Raw genomic sequence first — 17395 nt, forward strand, 5'->3', positions numbered from 1 at the left:
GCAGCGGCACCCTCCCAATTAAGGGACCGGACATTCCAGGTGCGTAGTCCTTATTTCGTATGGCATGTTCGTCATCAAAAGTGGGGTCTCTCATCCGAGGCTCTTGTTGCGTTTTCATTGGGGTGGTTTTTTTACGTGGCGGGTCCCAAACCCAGCGCACAACCCTATGCAGAGAACGTTTCGCCTTCTCACTTTAGCTCGCCTTGAAACGGATGTTCTTAGGCTACCCAGAGGATGTTTGGTCAAGGACCGGAAGTCGTGAGCTGCTTGAGTCATATGTAAAAGAATCGTTTCTGGCCACTCCCAAGTGAATGGCGATCAGAGAACTTTCCTCACCTGCGTGAACTTCTACACATGACTCCATCCTCCTAAACTAAACTACTAAAAACTAAAGGAATACCTGTACAAATTTTCACTTCTTTCCGTCCTAGGGTTTCAATTTTATATCTGTACTAGCGGAGTCGACAGACGTTGCCCTGCTTGATATTTTAAGTTATTAGGATATTAAACAAAGTATGTAATCAGAAATAATGAAATAATTTCCTTATTTTTTATTGTGAAATAACTTAATTTTTATACTCTGACAACAAAGTTGCTAAGGAGAGTATAATAGTTTTGTTCACATAACGGCTGTTTGTAAGTCATAAAACTACAAGAGGCAGATATAGGGTTATATATACCAAAGTGATCAGGGTGACGAGTAGAGTTTAAATCCGGATGTCTGTCTGTCCGTCTGTCCGTCCGTCCGTGCAAGCTGTAACTTGAGTAAAAATTGAGATATCATGATGAAACATGGTACACGTATTTCTTGGCTCCATAAGAAAGTTAAGTTCGAAGATGGGAAAAATCGACCCACTGTCACGCCCACAAAATGGAGGAAACCGAAAACCTGTAAAGTGTCATAACTAAGCCATAAATAAAGTTATTAAAATGAAATTTGACACAAAGGATCGCATTAGGGAGGGGCATATTTGTAGTAGGCGTGGCCCCGCGCCCTACTAAGTTTTTTGTACATACCTCGGAAAATACTATAGCTATGTCAACCAAACCCTATAGAGTCGTTACCTTCAGGCATTTTCATATACAGTTTAAAAATGGAAGAAATCGGGTAATAACCACGCCCACTTCCCATACAAAGGTTATGTTGGAAATCACTAAAAGTGCGTTAACCGACTAACAAAAAATGTCAGAAACACTAAATTTTACGAAAGAAATGGCAGAAGGAAGCTGCAACCAGGTTTTTTTTTAATTAAAAATTGGCGTGGAATCGGTTCACAACGAAGCGTTCTTCCAATATAACGCTATTTTGAATTCCTTCTGATGCCTTCTCTGTATAATGTATACATTAGGAAACAATGACGATAGCCGAATAAAACTTTACACAAATACGGTATTTGAGTTGAAGTATCACTTGTGGAAAAATTGTCGTGATCGAATTATAACTTTTCAAGGTACCTGATATCGAACACGAAGAACTCAGTGCCTAGCCTCACCTTACCTAATTTTTCACCGAAAATATTGGTAAATCTCTCAGATATTTTCATGTAATTCAGAGGGTATCATTTTTATACTCTCGCAGTAAAGGTGCTAATAACGGTATATATCGTCAGATATATGGTTACATATAACAAAGTGATCAGAGTGACGAGTAGAGTTGAAATCCGGATGTCGGTCTATCCGTCCGTGCAAGCTGTAACTTGAGTAAAAATTGAGATATCTTGATGATGTCATGCAAAATTATAAAATGTTCGGTGACACCCGAACTTAGCCTTCCTTACTTGTTTTTAATCAATTCGTTATAATCAATAATGTATTTTTAATTTCATCTCAATGTGAGTTGATGAACATTCGTAAGTTAATTCAGCGAATTCAAAAATTTAGACAGAATATTTGACTGTTTCGTCAGGATTGGTAACAATGTCGTTCGATTTGAACAATTTCTCATTGCCGTGCAATTACCGTTGTATTTGAAAGGGTGAATATCGATATTTTTTGCAGCTAAAATAGCTTGTTTACACTGATTATTATAAATCAAAAACAAGTAATTATTTCGCATAACCAAATTAATTTAGTATATTAAGATTATAATTGAGAAACCAGCTTTTGTCTTCCCCACAGCTTACTACTTGATTAAAGATAAGCCGGTAATTGATAAATAACTCCTGTGTGAAAGGCTGTTAGGGGATTGAATCAACACATGTTAACATTTTATAGACAACCTAATATAATACTTCAGTATACATTTGATTTTTGTAATAGAAAGATGCGAAGTTTTAATTGTTATTCTGCATAAGGGGTTTTGCCTGGTAGCGATACTGCGTTGCAGGAATAAATCAATTATCTTCTTTATTTCTAATAAAAAACTCGAAACTTTAAAATTATATGTTGACCCATACAAATTATTTCTCTACTCCATTTTGCTTCACAGAAACTTCAACCTCATTTTACTACATTTTATGGATCTTTTGAACTTCATTTTTATGAAATCGCCACATTTAATTCGTATTTCCAGTGCGCGTCATATTGAAATTTACGTAAATTATCTCCTTATCTGCGCGTTTATCTCAAATGTAACGGGAAATCCATATAAAGTGTCAAATCTGTACGTACTGGATGTCAAAAAATGTAAACAAAGAGAGTTTTTTTCATTGCATGCAACGGTTTAGTCAGCTATAGCGAACAGACAAATACCCAACTTATTTTTAAATACAAGATAATGTGTTTATTAATTTTATAAAAATTTTTCTTAACTTTTATTAAATTCGGTAGCTCTCACGGATCCGTCATTTATCACTCCAACAACGCGTCGACCAGTACGACTTTCCACTTCATCAAATATATCCTCACAGGAGAGGGAGCGGAGGCTGATGATGGTTCTGGCTGCCCGTCGTAATGCATTACCTCGTGTAGGTGTCCGAACAAGCCTTGGCACCACCGAACGATCCTCATCCTTAGAGACCACATCTAAAGCACCAGGTGATGTACGATCAGATTGTTTAAAAAACTGTACAAAGAACTTTACGCGTCGTACGACTGCTAGTTGTATGCGAAAGTGCTCTAATTTAACACGTACAAAGAATGGTACGATCATCATTCACGAATCATCTCTAACCGGTTCAGCTACGCTGACCACCGATCGAGACAACAACGAGATACTCTTTACGGACGAATCTTCCCATGGACTATTTATTGTTGCAAAGGGACAAAATGACACATCAAATCATATACAAGATGTTATGAAAAATGTGAAAGTGCGGCCTAAAAATAAGGATTTATCATCAGTAACCATAACTTCCAGTTCCATTGAGGAAGATGATATCCAACCGTACTTGTACTTCGGTGAAAAACTTCCACCTATTAAGCCCGGTACATTGAAAATTACTTCCGTTAGCGAGGGACTTCCCAGGCTATTGGGGATTTCTGCTAAAAAATTAGGTTCTACTACTCCTAGCTCACGCGTTTCTTCATCAACTTTAACCGCTGTTGAGCGTAGCCGATCAAGATATAAATATAGAGATCGAGGATACAACTATTCTAGACGTTCGTCTACGCATGCGAGTGCAATAACCTCCGGTGGAACCAAGAGTGGACTTATTTTTAACAATGAAAGTATAGCATCTTTCATCAAAGAAAATAATGAACAGAATATGGACCAAAGTGTTGTTTTACAATTCACAAAACTACCATCTGTTACATCTACAGTTGTTTCTTCTACACCATTATTAATAACGGTTTCCGACGAGAGTAATGAAACATCTGGGCCTATTCAGACCACAACAGAATTCACTAAAAATTTTGTGTCTGATTCACCCATTACTTTGTACCGTACAACGCTTCGCGTTCCTTCAGCCAACGCTACAATGAAAACATTTGTCAGAAATACAACTGTACCAAATGAATCAATCATAAAAATCACCTCTCGTGCATTTAGAAAATTATCACCAGTTTCACCTACTGTTCGACTCAGAACAGTTGATGAAGAAGGGATAAGAAACCCTGATTTTCTGAACCAGAAAGTAACACAAGAAATTAGTAGTCACGAAACAGTAAAACCAACTACAAATAATACAATTTCAAGGACCATTGTTAAAGAGGACATTGAGAAACTCCGAGCTCTTGGCCCAAGTCTCACTCAAGAAATAAAAAATGATGAAAATATAGTTATATTTCTTAATCAGTCTTCTCGAGATCGATCAAATGCGGAAATTGAAATCACCGACAAACCAGGTGAAATATTACACCCGACTTTGAAATCGAGACACTCCTATGAGAATCCAATCACTGAAACACCATCTATGCCGTCAGAGTCATCTTCTTCCAATTCAAATGAAGATATGGAATCCTCTCTTGTAGGTGTTATAGAAACAGCCCCAATAAAAAAACAGACTCAGCTTGAGCAAACGAATATAAATAGAGCAGATATTAAGTATACTTTCGTCGCCAATGGTAGAGAAGTATCTTTAGATATGCGTCGCGTTAATATTGCCACCATGGTGCTGGCTGGAATCGGAATAATACCTCTTTGTGCACTTACCCTTTATCTTGTGCGATCATACATATTTCGTCGCACCGTTAAAATTGAGGAAGATTTCGATGTATGCATTGGTGACCAACAGCCTATTAGTCCTGTAAAGAAACTTGACTCGAAGTTTCAAAACAAGATCGAAAAGGAAAACTATGAAATCGACCATCACCGATCCGATCATCCTAAGGCAATTAACAAAGTTACCTCTCGGAAAACAAATGAGGACATGCGATTTGACGAACAATGCTCAGTGACTAGTGAGCAAGAATTTGATCGTAGCAATATTCGCCTAAAGAGTCTACTAGGTGAGGGTAACTTTGGTCAAGTGTGGAAAGCTGAGGCAGATAATCTTAGCGGCCATTTTGGAGGTACACGTATTGTTGCCGTTAAAACGATCCGGAAATTCAATCCTCAATCCAGTTTGAAAGAAGAAGCAGACATTATGCGAAAACTGGGTTCACATCAAAATGTTGTGACCCTGCTTGGCGTCTGCTTAGAAATTGGTTAGTGTCGTTAAAGGTTTCCCTTTTATATATCGATATATTTGTAAATATTCGGCCATGAGCCACGAATTGACATGAAGTAGTGGTATATGAATGATATAATGACTACTTTTTACTAATTAAATATTTATTTTAGAGCCACACATGCTAATTATGGAGTATGCAATGCGTGGACGATTGTTGTCATTACTGCGCGCTGCGCGTAGTGCTGTAAATATTTTACCAGCCTCTGTGCCTGGTGGTCGCAGTTCTACACCTCTGTCACCACGAACGCTAGGTGTATTTGCATTGGACATTGCTTGTGGAATGGAGTACATTGCTGAAAAAAGGGTAAATAAAGTGACAATACATACTTTTATTTTTAATAGAAAATATGATCTTACATATACTGAATTTAGCCTTTAACCTTCATTAAAGATTGTACATCGTGACCTTGCGGCACGCAACGTCCTTCTGGATCATAATGGTGTTTGTAAAATTTGTGATTTTGGAATGTCAATTGATTTAGATGGTGAATATAAGCAGCAAGAGGTTGACCTAAAGAGTGCTAACAAAATAATAAGTAGCAATACGAAGAGAAAGTTAGATTTCGGCAGTCGTTTCATTATAAACCATTGGAATAATAACTTTAATACAAATCAAATCTCGACAAAAGATGCTATTGAAAAAAAAACCCATACTCATGATCACAGTCATGCTCATGATTCGATGAGTCGCAGGCCTGCATTACCAATACGATGGATGGCACCAGAAGCGTTACAATATCATATTTTTACGCACGAGACTGATGTATGGGCTTTTGGCATAGTATTGTGGGAAATATCTACATTAGGTAAGAGATTCATAGAAAAGGTTACTAGTTACTATAATACATATATATAATGAAAATATTTATACATTCTTTCAGGATCTACGCCATATGCCAATCTAACAGGACGCGAAGTTATCCGACGAGTTCCAAATGGTCTTAGGCCAGAGTTGCCAAAGGAATCGCGTTTAGAATTTTACAATTTAATGACTCGATGTTGGCATAAGGATTGCCATTTACGACCTTCGTTTTCATATGCGAGACAAGAAATATCTCGTTCTCTCCACAAATGGGAGGAGGATGACTCGGCAGAATCGGACTATATGGATGTTAGCGGATTTAGTGAAGATATGGAACATGGCATGGTTTATTTCAATCAACGAATATCCGAGTTTGAATGCGAAATATGACTATGACTGAAACCTACCACTTTTAACATATAATATCTTCCAATAATTCCAAGTGTCTGTGGCTTACCATATTATGTTAATAACTTTACAGTAAACTTAATCCAAATTATCTCCTGATATCAAGAAGTGCTAGCAGCAGTATTATTTACATTATATCCATTTACAGGAATTAGAAGTGGAATTGATACATACATATGTATATAGGAACATATATTAGTATATATGTATATAGTATAGTTTAGTTTTATGAATATAAAAATCTATACTTAAAAACTTAACAAACTCCACACAATGTACATATTAAGATTTTAAATTGTTATTTATAAATAAACGACAGTCGTAATCTCAAAAACATTTAATTGTATATAAGTAAACATGCATAAGCTAAGATCATTTAATTAGATTTTCTTCTAGTCTCTAGAAAATTATGATTTGTTTAGAATATTATAACTAATAATGAAGATAATATGCTGCAGAGGAATCTTCAATACCTTCTTTCCCATGAATGAAATATATCATACTAAACAGAATATCATAACATCAAAGAATGTTAACCTTTCTAATAAATTGAAATGTAATATTAATAAAAAATAAACCATAAAATCCGTAATTTTTTTATACAAAATGTTGTTAAAATAATCTCAAATTTGAACGTTTCACCTTATCTTACTAAATGACCAATACTGATTAAAATATAATACCTTTTTGAACACAAGCAAAGCATCAAAAAAATTACCAAATTTTTATGAAAAATTTAAATCGGATTCATTATGTTATAGGAGACGCCGTTCACGCTTCGCTGCGGATGTGGTATACTTTAATTATTAACTATTGAACAGTAAAATTGCATTTATGAATAAAAACGAAAACGTTATTCCCGGTGTAAGATTAACCCCGTGGATTACTTCCAAATTTCAAAAGAGTTAATACTAATTTTCTTCGATTTGTTATTGTGCACAAATAAACATAAAATACTTATCATTGTACTACATGTGGTAATACATGTTGATTTTTTATTTTGTTAATTTTATATTGTAGAAGTCATTAATTTTTAAAGTTGTTAATTGATAATACTTGTGATAATAAAAGAGGGTAGATCATTTTTAATTTTTAACAATAATGTTAATAGTTTTTTAATAAACGTTTTCAAATTCATATCAAATCGGCAAGAGGTAAGAGGACATTTCTCCATTAAAATTTCCAGTCGAAATGGTTGCTACAATAATATTTCCCGCAATCTTTTTGATTACCAAATGTGGGCCGTTGCATAATTGAGTTGGATTGAAATTACACTGAATAATAATAATTGAACAATTCTCAACCGAAGGTTATATAGTACGATATCCCGGATATATCTATCTATCGAATGATTTAAAATACACTCATTTACTAGAGGAGAACTGTCAATTGTTAATTAATTTCTTCAACTTCTACATAATGTAGCCCGATTATTGATCGAGTTGTGATCCAAATAAATAGTTTTTACTTTCGGGAATTTACTTTCACTTAATGAAGTTTTTTTCATGATGCTCTGCATATTTGGTTGTAGTTCTATTCTGGCATTCCCAATATATAGAAATTGTAAAGGGTCAATAAGAGCGCTACAAAATTTTAGATGTTGCGTTTGATTTGTTATGAATTGTGCCTTCACCCATAATCTAGCAAAGTAGCCGCAATTGTCAATTTTCGATATTCTGTTGTGATATTGACAATGTCTTATCGGTACCAAGTGGTGCATCCTAAAAACCCGCATTGTTCAGTAGCAGCAATCAGTATAATCCACACTGTTGTACTTTTACAGTTGCTATGTGTAGTTATAATTATTATTATTTTCTTTTTAAGTAAAACAAAAAAATATTTAAATAATTCTTACAAACGTAAATAAAAAAAATGCTTATAATTTGAAATATAATTTTTGTATTTATGAATTGTTTTGAATTTTAGTGTTACGTTTCTGAACTTAGTGTTACATATATAGATATACAATGTTTATATGTATAAAAATATTGTAGTCATCTTGTAAAACACCAGTGTAAAACGAGAATAGGAAAAAAGATTAAATAACAGAAATATGTTGCTAACAAAACGCATTTTGTTTAAAATTAGCACCCACCGTGATCCAATGTTTCACTATGTGCCGTAGCAACGTATCTACCCAAAGAAGATTTAAAAAGCATGCAGTTTACTGATAATTTTAATGAATAAAAGTAGTAACTTTTCAAATAGTGAACTCATTGCGAACAAGTTCTAGATATATACTCTTTCGTATACTTATAATGCATGATTTTATGACTGTTAGTTATTCACCAGCTATGCACAACTACTTAGATGTGTACGAATTGCAAGAGCGAATGAATATGAAACAGAGAAATGTTATTTATGGTATATTCTGGGGAACTGTTGTTGCATAATTTTAATTAAAAGAAGTAAAAATGGGCTAAGTACGACGATCAAAAGAATGTAACCGAACATTTTAAATTCGGAACAATTATACCTAATTAACTCAAATAAGATATGCATATAATTGAAATTGATATGATCTCAATCAAAGCTAAATTTAATATAAGGGGAGCTGGAGTAAATTGTAGATATATATATTATATATATCCAATATTATGGTTTTACTCAATTTTGCTAAAAAAAACGCAATCTCATTTTTCAAAATACTTTATTAACAATTTTACAATGCGTGTATACAGTATTTAACAGAAGCAGCAGCAATATGCATAAACGTTGACATTTGAGAGTTGGAAACCATGTTAATAGTTAGTGTACATCAATAGAGTCAGTTGTTAGCATGAGTTTAGTGTGATACGACCGGCATTTGGAAAGCGCATTAACCAACTCTGCGATAAATATTAAACCGGTTTTCTGGAATAATAAGTGCTCAGTGTAAATAAATATATTTAATTAAATGAAAAAATCATATAATCTGAAATTTTGTAACTAATTGTAAATAAAAGTGCTTCTATAATTTGCAAAAAAAATTTCTTTAATCAAAGTGATAGTTTCTCCATCAAGCTATATGTAGTACATATATCAGTACTCAAAAAAGTTCATTGTTGGTAAAAATAAAGGCATTATAGCTAGATACCTATGAAATAATATGTGTTATGAAAATTGCTATACCAATTGGTAGACATTTTAGAAAGTCTGAAATTTAACTTTCTTGGATTCTTTTGTAAAAACTTAATGTATGCACAAAAGCTTGAAGCTGTTGTGTTTAAGTGTATTATGTTCCACTTTGCTACAGCCGCAGTGCACCTTCATAACAGTATAAATTGGCTTGTATATGAATGTATTTTTACTTATGCCTACATATGTACATATATATAAAGACATACCTAACAAATAGAAAATTGTGTCAACTTTTTCTTCTTCGGCTGTAACTCTTTTTTTGTACAAACTATTAGTGTTGGCGTGTATGTTGGCATTGTAGAACGTTTTTTGGTAGTAGTTGCATTTAGCTTTTTATCTTCCTATTATAAACGAATATTTTTGAAATCTTTGCAATTCTGTGTTCTTCATATAGAGTTCAGTCTCAGATGAATACGCATATCTTTTATTTCATCAGTATATTTACATATATACATATGTCTTGAAATATGTATTTTATTCGTTTTGCAATTATCGAAGATAAACAATTGGAAACTTTTTGCTAAGGTTCTTCAACGAATTGCTTCGAAATTCAAAATTCAATAGCAAGAAATTCTATATTCAAAAAAATATCTCAGCGTTTGATATACAAAGCTTTACATACATTTTGGTTGATTCGCAGCAACGTCGGAGTAAAAAACACCTTGCTAATGCACCAAGTCTGTATCTTAATTAGGTAAAAATCGGAAATGTTAAAAATAAATGCAAAATGTGCGAAAATATGGAATAGCCATATATAGGATTTAGCGTATAAGGAGATTCGAGTTATAGAATAATACTTAGCATAAATCTCAGAGAAATAATATATTTTTTATTATAGTATATATTTACATAAACGATTTTTCTTTTCTTCACACATTAAAGTCATTGAACCAAGAGTACAAGTAGCCGAAACAGTCAAACGAGCTTTGTACGACGTGAAGATGAAACAAATTGTTTTGCATCTTGATCTATTGGAAATAATGTTTACCACTTGTGGGATGAGTGTGGGCTTCATTGTTGTCCACATTGTATTTGTATTAATTTTCACTTTCAATCTTGCCAAGGGCACTGCAAAACGTGTCATCTACTAATTTTCTGTCGGTTCTCGGAAAACATATTGATGCAATATTGGAGCTGTTCGTTGTAAGGATATTTAGTTTAGCTTCTAACACTACGAAGAACTGACTGAAATTTAAAAAGGGTATATAGCACCTAGAACATGTAAAGAATGTGACAAAACATGTATATTAAGTATCTTCTATTTTTATTAAAAGATGCTTATCTCCCTGTAAATAAACAATTCCCTTGGTTTATATAAATCCTGGCCGTTTTTTACCAAACGAATGAACATTTTTAATGAGTTTTGCATAGTCCACTCCTACTTCCGTACGAAAGCTTTTAATTCTAATCGTTAAGTAAAATATAAAATAAAGTTACTTATATTGAAACAAAATTTGAATTTTGATTGTAACTTGGTTGAATCTGATAATACATATAAGCTTTAAATTTTGTGCATAAAAATAATGTAATTATTTTATAATATCCTAAATTATATTTTTAGTTTCACGAATATGCAGACTGGTGGAAAACCCCATACATTATTTTGGGCCATCTTTTTTTGTTTGTTATGGTTAGTTATGACATCGAATGATGATTTGGTCGATTTCGATTTCGCAAACCTAAAGGAAATTGAATGGAATTACAACAGCGAGCGAATCAGAGATCAATTGCATAATGCTGCCGACGATAACTTTATTCAAACTTTTGTAACAATGAGCGACTTGGATGAACAAACCCAAATTCGCCCTTTTAATTTGAGAGAACATGTTTTGAGAAGTGCACTTTCGAAAGCCTTAACTAATGAGCAGTTACGCCAAAAGTTTGTGGAAGTTATGCCAATATTACGTGCCTTAACTCCTCAACAGCGATTAACATTGTCTGCGCTAATAACAGCACAAATAAATTTGAAGGGTGACCAAGGCCTAAAATTAGAACAGGTAAATTTTACCCACTAAGTTTCTTGTGGCTAATAATTTTATTATTTTGCTTACTATGACAGGTACGTGCGATGTTTGGAAATGACAAGAAACTGTTACTTCCAATTGTGTATGATATTGCAAATCTTGTGCGCAATTCAGCTCGAAAATATTTGATTTTGAATCTCGATTTGCCGAGCCAAAATAACCGGCCACCAGGTATAGAACGTCGCATGGAAGATGTATCTTCAACAGAGTTACTGGATGAAGAACAAATTAAGAAAACGGATGGTTTATCTATCGTTAGTAGACAAAATAAAAATGGAGTGTCATTAGAAGAATTTTTCAGTGAAACTGGTGAAGAAATGTTAGATCCGCAAAGTATAAATGAGGAATTGCAAGAAGTATTGAATACAACTTCACCCCCAATCGAACAATTTAGTGCTTTTAATTCGATTGAGAATTCACCGAAGCGAACTAAACGAATGGCTACAACATCAGAATTTGCCCATAAATTAATTCGCTCTGATTTACCTTCAATCGATGATGTCGATATTGGTCGTCGAATTACAGGGAATATTATACAACTGAACACCACAGCTTTTATTAATGCAAAAGACATAAGTAATGATTCTTTGTCTAGCAAGAATCGATCGAATAGTATTGAATATGTAGATATCGGAAATAGAACATTTACTGAAAATCAACTTCAGCATTCAAAATCGCATCAAGAAGTTGAGAATCTTGCTTTTGCTAGTTTAAAAGAAATAGAAGTAAATCTACAAAACAACAATGAATCTATGATAAATGGGTTGGACGAGATTTTACCCATTCCTGAAGAGCTAATTGCAGGTCCACGATACCGCATTGCAGGCAATAAAAAGCACCTCAGTCGGTCTAAACCAACAACTACGAAACGGAAACGAGGCCAAGTTTCGCACATGCGTTCCAATATAGAAGGACTACATAATGGAGGAAGGAGTAATAACGGTGTTTTGCCACCCCAGAAATGTGAGAGGTTCACTTCTTCTATGTGTATTCGAACTGAGGACTATCCACTGTAAGCTTTAATTCTTTAATGTAAATTTAGCTAATTCACATATACTAATACATATAACTAGTTTGTAGCGTGGCTATAAATATCAACCATTCTTACAAATATCTTAAGATTCAACATTGTTATAAGGTTTCTGGTTCAATTGGATTTTCTTTTTATAGTTTAAAATTTAGTCTTCAAATTTTAAATTAGTATTTGTTCATAATTATATAACATGGTCGAATACAATATCAGAGATCTAATAATGGGTAGCATTCGACGACATAAAAACGCTATGGTCGCTTTGTGGGCCGATTATCATGACAAGTATGCCCAGTTGGATGCAACTGATGACATTGACGACATTTCTATCCGTCGGTTAGTATAATTTTAATAAAAAAATTCTAAATTTTCATTATAAATGAAATTAACTTCAGTAAAGAAAACGAAGCTAATGGAGGTGGAATGTGTCAGAGTGTTGTTCGGTATGCGCGTCCTCAAAAGGCTCGTTCCGCATCTGGCGAATGGAAATATATAGTTAATACCGGCCAGCATACTCAAACGCTCAGATTGGAGAAATGCATGTAAGTACTTAAAATATCTCTTTGTTGTTTAAAAAGGCATACGATTTTTTATGCATTTTTTCAAACAGTGCATCAGAAGAGAGTTGCTCCTATTTGGCTCATAGCTATCGTTCTCATTGCACTCAGATCTATAATTACCATCGCCTGCTTAGTTGGGATAGAACACGTGGCTTACATGTGGATATATTCAAAGTACCTACTTGCTGCTCTTGTCAGATAGATGGATTGCGGCATCATTTTCCGTTAAACGCAGATACCAAAACAAGACAGTTTACACCCGCTTTAAACTCAGATATTTATTCGACTATTAATGAAGAATTCAATTATAATGACGAACAGGATGAGGATGATTTAAACTACCAACTTAATAATGGTCTTAAAGGAAATCATAAAAAGTATGATAACAATGAGTTAATGTTAGATACTCGATCTAAACTTCAATCACCGAATCCAACATTGGGATCATATCTCATCCCCCCTGGTGGCGAAGAAGAATATGATTTCATTGATTATAAGCAAGATCTCCAACACAAACATAAGAATTTTGGCCATACTTTGAGTACATCAGGCACTACGAAAAATATAATAAGAAATTCGCAACGTAGGCAGCCACATAAAAGACTGGGTCCAGCTAATACTTTCAATCAAGAGCGTGTAGATTTGGATATTGCACCAAGTGAGCTGCATCAGAAGCAAGAGGTAAACTTTCCTGCCAGCTCTTTGGCCAATTTTAATAAGCGAACTCCACAAAAACGGCAACGTATTCATTCTGTGCTCTATACAGCTCCAACTAGCATCTCACCCATTTTTACTGCAGTCGCTGGTACATTCACACCTACTGACATCGTTAAATCTCCCATTACAGGGGAAGACCCAACTTCTTCAACAACGACCATTCAACACCGAGTCGTTGAAAGTATCAACAATACTGCCACCAATGCCCATCAAACGTCAGGGCCGAACTCGTTCTATAACGGTACTCAGCAAAAACAAAGTAATTACAGCTCCAACAGCAAGGTTAACAGACATTACCAATTTCTTGGCAATGTCGAGCAGAACTCCATATCAAGATTTCGCTCAGAAGCACGCCCCATTATTACATCAACCGCTAGAACAAGAAAAAGGTCAAAGCCATCAACAGCGGGCCACCCAAATCAGTGGAGCTTTTCGCAGAATGAACAACCGACTTCCACGCGATCTCCACATGTTCCTTCATTCCATGTAAACTCTATTCATAATACTCAATCTAACTCAACCGACTTTAGTAATTCAGCAGACACTTCTCAAATATCATCTGAGCCCGGTGTAAAAAGAATAAACTATAGCTATCATCCTATTATTGACTTTTTCGAAAACCAAAAGTACTCCACCGTCGTGGCAACAGTAAAAACAATAGGTGAACAGAGAAAAATTGATGATAGTAGTGAAGGACAAATATATCCTCATAAGATAATGAAAGAACGAACACCACTTGTATCGGAAAACTTAGGCGCTAACTCAAGAAATAGAGAAAGTGGGCTGAGTTTGCCTGACAGAACCGGAAACACTGTAGATATGGTCAACAGACTTCATATGGATGACAATACCTGGCATCCGGTTCTAATAAAAATGAAAGATCATTCGTATTAGAAAAATATTTCGTATTTATAGAATTTTCACGATATGTGAGTATTGATTATATAATATAATTTATTTTTATATTTATATAGTTTCATTAATTTAATCCGCGTATTTATTAAACTATCGAAAGCGAGCTCTCTCGTAGGAATGCATAGCATATATCCATATATGTAAATATTTGGATTTTTTAAAAGCAATAATGACCAATAGAAATAAGCATATGTTGTAGTTTAAGTAAACTCATATTTGAAAGAAAATTATGGAGAGTTTTTCTTAATTAGTAACTATTTAATGAGGAACTCTTATACACACATGTATGTAAACCTACAATTAGTGGAAAAGAAGATGAAATAAAAATAGGAATAGGAATAATATTTGTGAGTATATATAAACAATACGAAGACATTAATCGTTGGTCAAAGCCTGTTTCATCCGTTTATAAATATTTTAAATTTAACTGAAATAAGTGACTAAAGGTTGCTATAAATTATGGATTAAAGATATTTGTGTACTCAAAACTATTACCATCATTATTTTTGACTATTGTTAATTTCCACAGAAATAAAATACACTAATTAGAAGAACGGAAATTGTTATTAGGACGTACCAGGGTTCGGGGAAAATATGGTAAAATAAAAATAACATATTTGACATTCATGCAGAAAAACAGATATCACTATAAAATCAAAGGCCGATTTGTGTAATTTCCGATCACAGATCCAGATTACATTGGCAGTGGCTAAGATGATATGTTCCCTTAATTTCGTTAAAATACCCAAACTGTAACCAGATGGGCCACGCCTGATTTGGATGCAATCCTATCGTATTATCTCTACGGTAAAATTTATTGAATTTTTGTTCAGACAGTTATCTCACTTAAAATATTTTTAAACATAACCTTTTTCCTTGTAAAGGGAGTAGTTATTATTTAATTTTCAAATATCTTTACACCACAGTTTATCCTACTGTGATACTCTGTAGAAAGTTTGAGTATTTAAGGTTGACTAACTTATCTCATCACTACAGTTATCGTTAGGAAGTTAAAATGCACGGAGGGAAAGACATTCGGAATTTAAATGGCTTGTCGTACTGACCATATATATATATATATATATATATCTTTTTATCTAAGTATTTCAATTGATGTTTTTGTTACAAACAATTATTATGTCAACAAAACTTCCTTACTCGTTAGTGGCACTGCTGCATATGAATTTACTGGCATACCACCGTGCTTGTTTAATTTGAATGGTTGATAAAAAAATTGATTTGCGGTGAGAAACCTATTCCGCTTTCATAAAGTTGGACGGTGTTTAAATAAAATAATATTTTTTCTCAACTTCCCAAACTCTGTTTTTTACCCATTTAACTACCCAAATGTCTATTTCCAGTTGTTACATAGAAAAGATATGTATAAGGAATTTTGTTTATAAAATATCTGTATAGGTAAAACTTTTCACAGTTGAAGTGTAACCAATGTACAGTGCGGTTGACAATGTATCGTGAAAGTGAATAAAGATGTATATAGCCATGAAATGTGCAATTGGAATACTTGCGCTAAGCATTTGGTTTTTCAAAGTGTGTATTGCTATCAAATTGAAAGGGTTGTCACTTGGAATGCTATCTGACAATGTACCATTTCATCCACAAGGTAGTAAATTGGTACATATTGCAAATAGTGTGATGCATATAATTCTGCGTTTCCAAACATTTCAATTGTTAATAAAAATTATTTATCGAGCAGGCATTCAACAAGCACGGCCCATTTGGCTACAGTCAATGAACCCCGTATCAATACCAGAGTTAATGAAAGTTTCCACTCTAACAAATGGTGCAACAAGTAGCAAGTGGCCAAAGAAAGTGAACGAAGTAAAAAAACAGCTGGCAGGCACTATACTAAACCAGAAAGTACAAATGCAAACACACAAACGTCTTCATAATAAACTTGTAAGTGATTCAAACACAACGGGTTTATTATTATTAAAGACTCAGCTCCAATATATGCCAATGTTGATGGCATCCACTACACTGCCGCTCGAAATCTTAGCGTCAGTTCGTAAAAACAAGACGCTACTTGATCAGCAAAAGCAACGGGCAAGACACCGGCACAAAAATTTTATAACCCATACTGTAGTTATGAAGACGGCTAACAAACAAAACAAGTTTCGACGAGGCAATGATCATAAAAACTTGTCGCAGAAATTGCGAAGAAATCGCGTACGTCGTGAATTACAGGAAGCGTCCAACTCCAAAGGGGAACAAAGAAATAAAAAACAACCATCTACCTCGAAGTTAGTCGATAATGCAAATTTGATTATTCGAAAAGGGACTTTGTTGTTATTGCACTTGGATCATCTATTGAAGGATGCCGATTTTTTTTTACGTAATAAAGAAGATATGATAAACTGGAATTCAAATTGCAATATGAAAAGCTCAAAAATGCAAAAGTTCCCGCAGAATGAGTTAAAAAACTTACCCTCCAAAACTCAAGAAGAAAATGAAAGAAAAAGAGATTGTTATATTTTAAGAGTCAATTGTACGAAACAACCTGATCGGAAAGCGGATGATAGGCTTCTCTATGAAGATGTCATAGCAAACATCAGAAATATGCAACATACACAAATTATCAATTAAAGGAAAAGGAGCAGAAATAAGAGATTCAAGTTAGGAGTATTAGTATAATACTTGGCGAAATTATCATTTTATTTCAGCTTTTATTAGACTTATATGTATATAATAGTAATGGGAATTGTAGTTCCAACTATTGTACCTTTTTACTGAAATCTAAACATCTA

General features: G+C 33.9%; 3 protein-coding genes across 11 annotated transcripts in view; all 3 read left to right on the forward strand.

Moving 5' to 3' along the window:
* The window catches only part of LOC108971659, a 15627-nt gene extending 7520 nt beyond the window's left edge, over positions 1–8107 (forward strand). For all 5 annotated transcript variants that reach the window (XM_018937887.1, XM_018937888.1, XM_018937889.1 and 2 more), the window contains exons 3-6: positions 2770–5028; positions 5165–5358; positions 5446–5860; positions 5936–8107. In XM_018937887.1, the coding sequence (XP_018793432.1) occupies positions 2770–5028; positions 5165–5358; positions 5446–5860; positions 5936–6246 (3179 nt within the window). In that variant the 3' untranslated portion in view covers positions 6247–8107. The remainder of the gene's footprint in view (positions 1–2769; positions 5029–5164; positions 5359–5445; positions 5861–5935) is intronic.
* A 917-nt stretch (positions 8108–9024) lies between these two features.
* LOC108971663 lies at positions 9025–15181 on the forward strand. Of its 4 annotated transcripts, none has more exons than XM_018937898.1 (7): positions 9025–9138; positions 10946–11381; positions 11444–12420; positions 12652–12774; positions 12834–12980; positions 13049–13679; positions 13765–14292. In XM_018937898.1, the coding sequence occupies exons 2-7, from the start codon at positions 10956–10958 to the stop codon at positions 14203–14205; spliced, it is 2745 nt and encodes a 914-aa protein (XP_018793443.1). In that variant the 5' UTR covers positions 9025–9138; positions 10946–10955; the 3' UTR covers positions 14206–14292. The 4 variants fall into 4 exon arrangements, with proteins under 4 accessions (XP_018793443.1, XP_018793444.1, XP_018793441.1 ...); XM_018937899.1 differs by having other exon boundaries at positions 13846–14292; XM_018937896.1 differs by having other exon boundaries at positions 9026–9138; positions 13049–15181.
* Positions 15182–15252: 71 nt separating this feature from the next.
* Positions 15253–17381, forward strand: LOC108971664. 2 transcript variants are annotated; one of them, XM_018937900.1, is made up of 2 exons: positions 15253–16251; positions 16345–17381. In XM_018937900.1, the coding sequence occupies exons 1-2, from the start codon at positions 16119–16121 to the stop codon at positions 17232–17234; spliced, it is 1023 nt and encodes a 340-aa protein (XP_018793445.1). In that variant the 5' UTR covers positions 15253–16118; the 3' UTR covers positions 17235–17381. The 2 variants fall into 2 exon arrangements, with proteins under 2 accessions (XP_018793445.1, XP_018793446.1); XM_018937901.1 differs by having other exon boundaries at positions 16193–16262.
* The last annotated feature ends 14 nt before the right edge of the window (positions 17382–17395 follow it).

The sequence above is a fragment of the Bactrocera latifrons genome, unplaced genomic scaffold (genome assembly GCF_001853355.1).
Source record: "Bactrocera latifrons isolate USDA-ARS-PBARC rearing strain unplaced genomic scaffold, ASM185335v1 scaffold_35, whole genome shotgun sequence".
Classification (NCBI taxonomy): domain Eukaryota; kingdom Metazoa; phylum Arthropoda; class Insecta; order Diptera; family Tephritidae; genus Bactrocera; species Bactrocera latifrons.

What these genes read in the sequence shown, in the direction of transcription:
- LOC108971664 (XM_018937900.1), top strand. Translation starts at nt 16,119, where the DNA reads ATGTATATAGCCATGAAATGTGCAATTGGAATACTTGCGCTAAGCATT. An exon ending in TGTACCATTTCATCCACAAG is followed by an intron (nt 16,252 to 16,344) that starts GTAGTAAATTGG and finishes TTTATCGAGCAG; the next exon opens with GCATTCAACAAGCACGGCCC.
- LOC108971663 (XM_018937896.1), top strand. Translation starts at nt 10,956, where the DNA reads ATGCAGACTGGTGGAAAACCCCATACATTATTTTGGGCCATCTTTTTT. An exon ending in GACGACATTTCTATCCGTCG is followed by an intron (nt 12,775 to 12,833) that starts GTTAGTATAATT and finishes AATTAACTTCAG; the next exon opens with TAAAGAAAACGAAGCTAATG. An exon ending in CTCAGATTGGAGAAATGCAT is followed by an intron (nt 12,981 to 13,048) that starts GTAAGTACTTAA and finishes TTTTTCAAACAG; the next exon opens with TGCATCAGAAGAGAGTTGCT.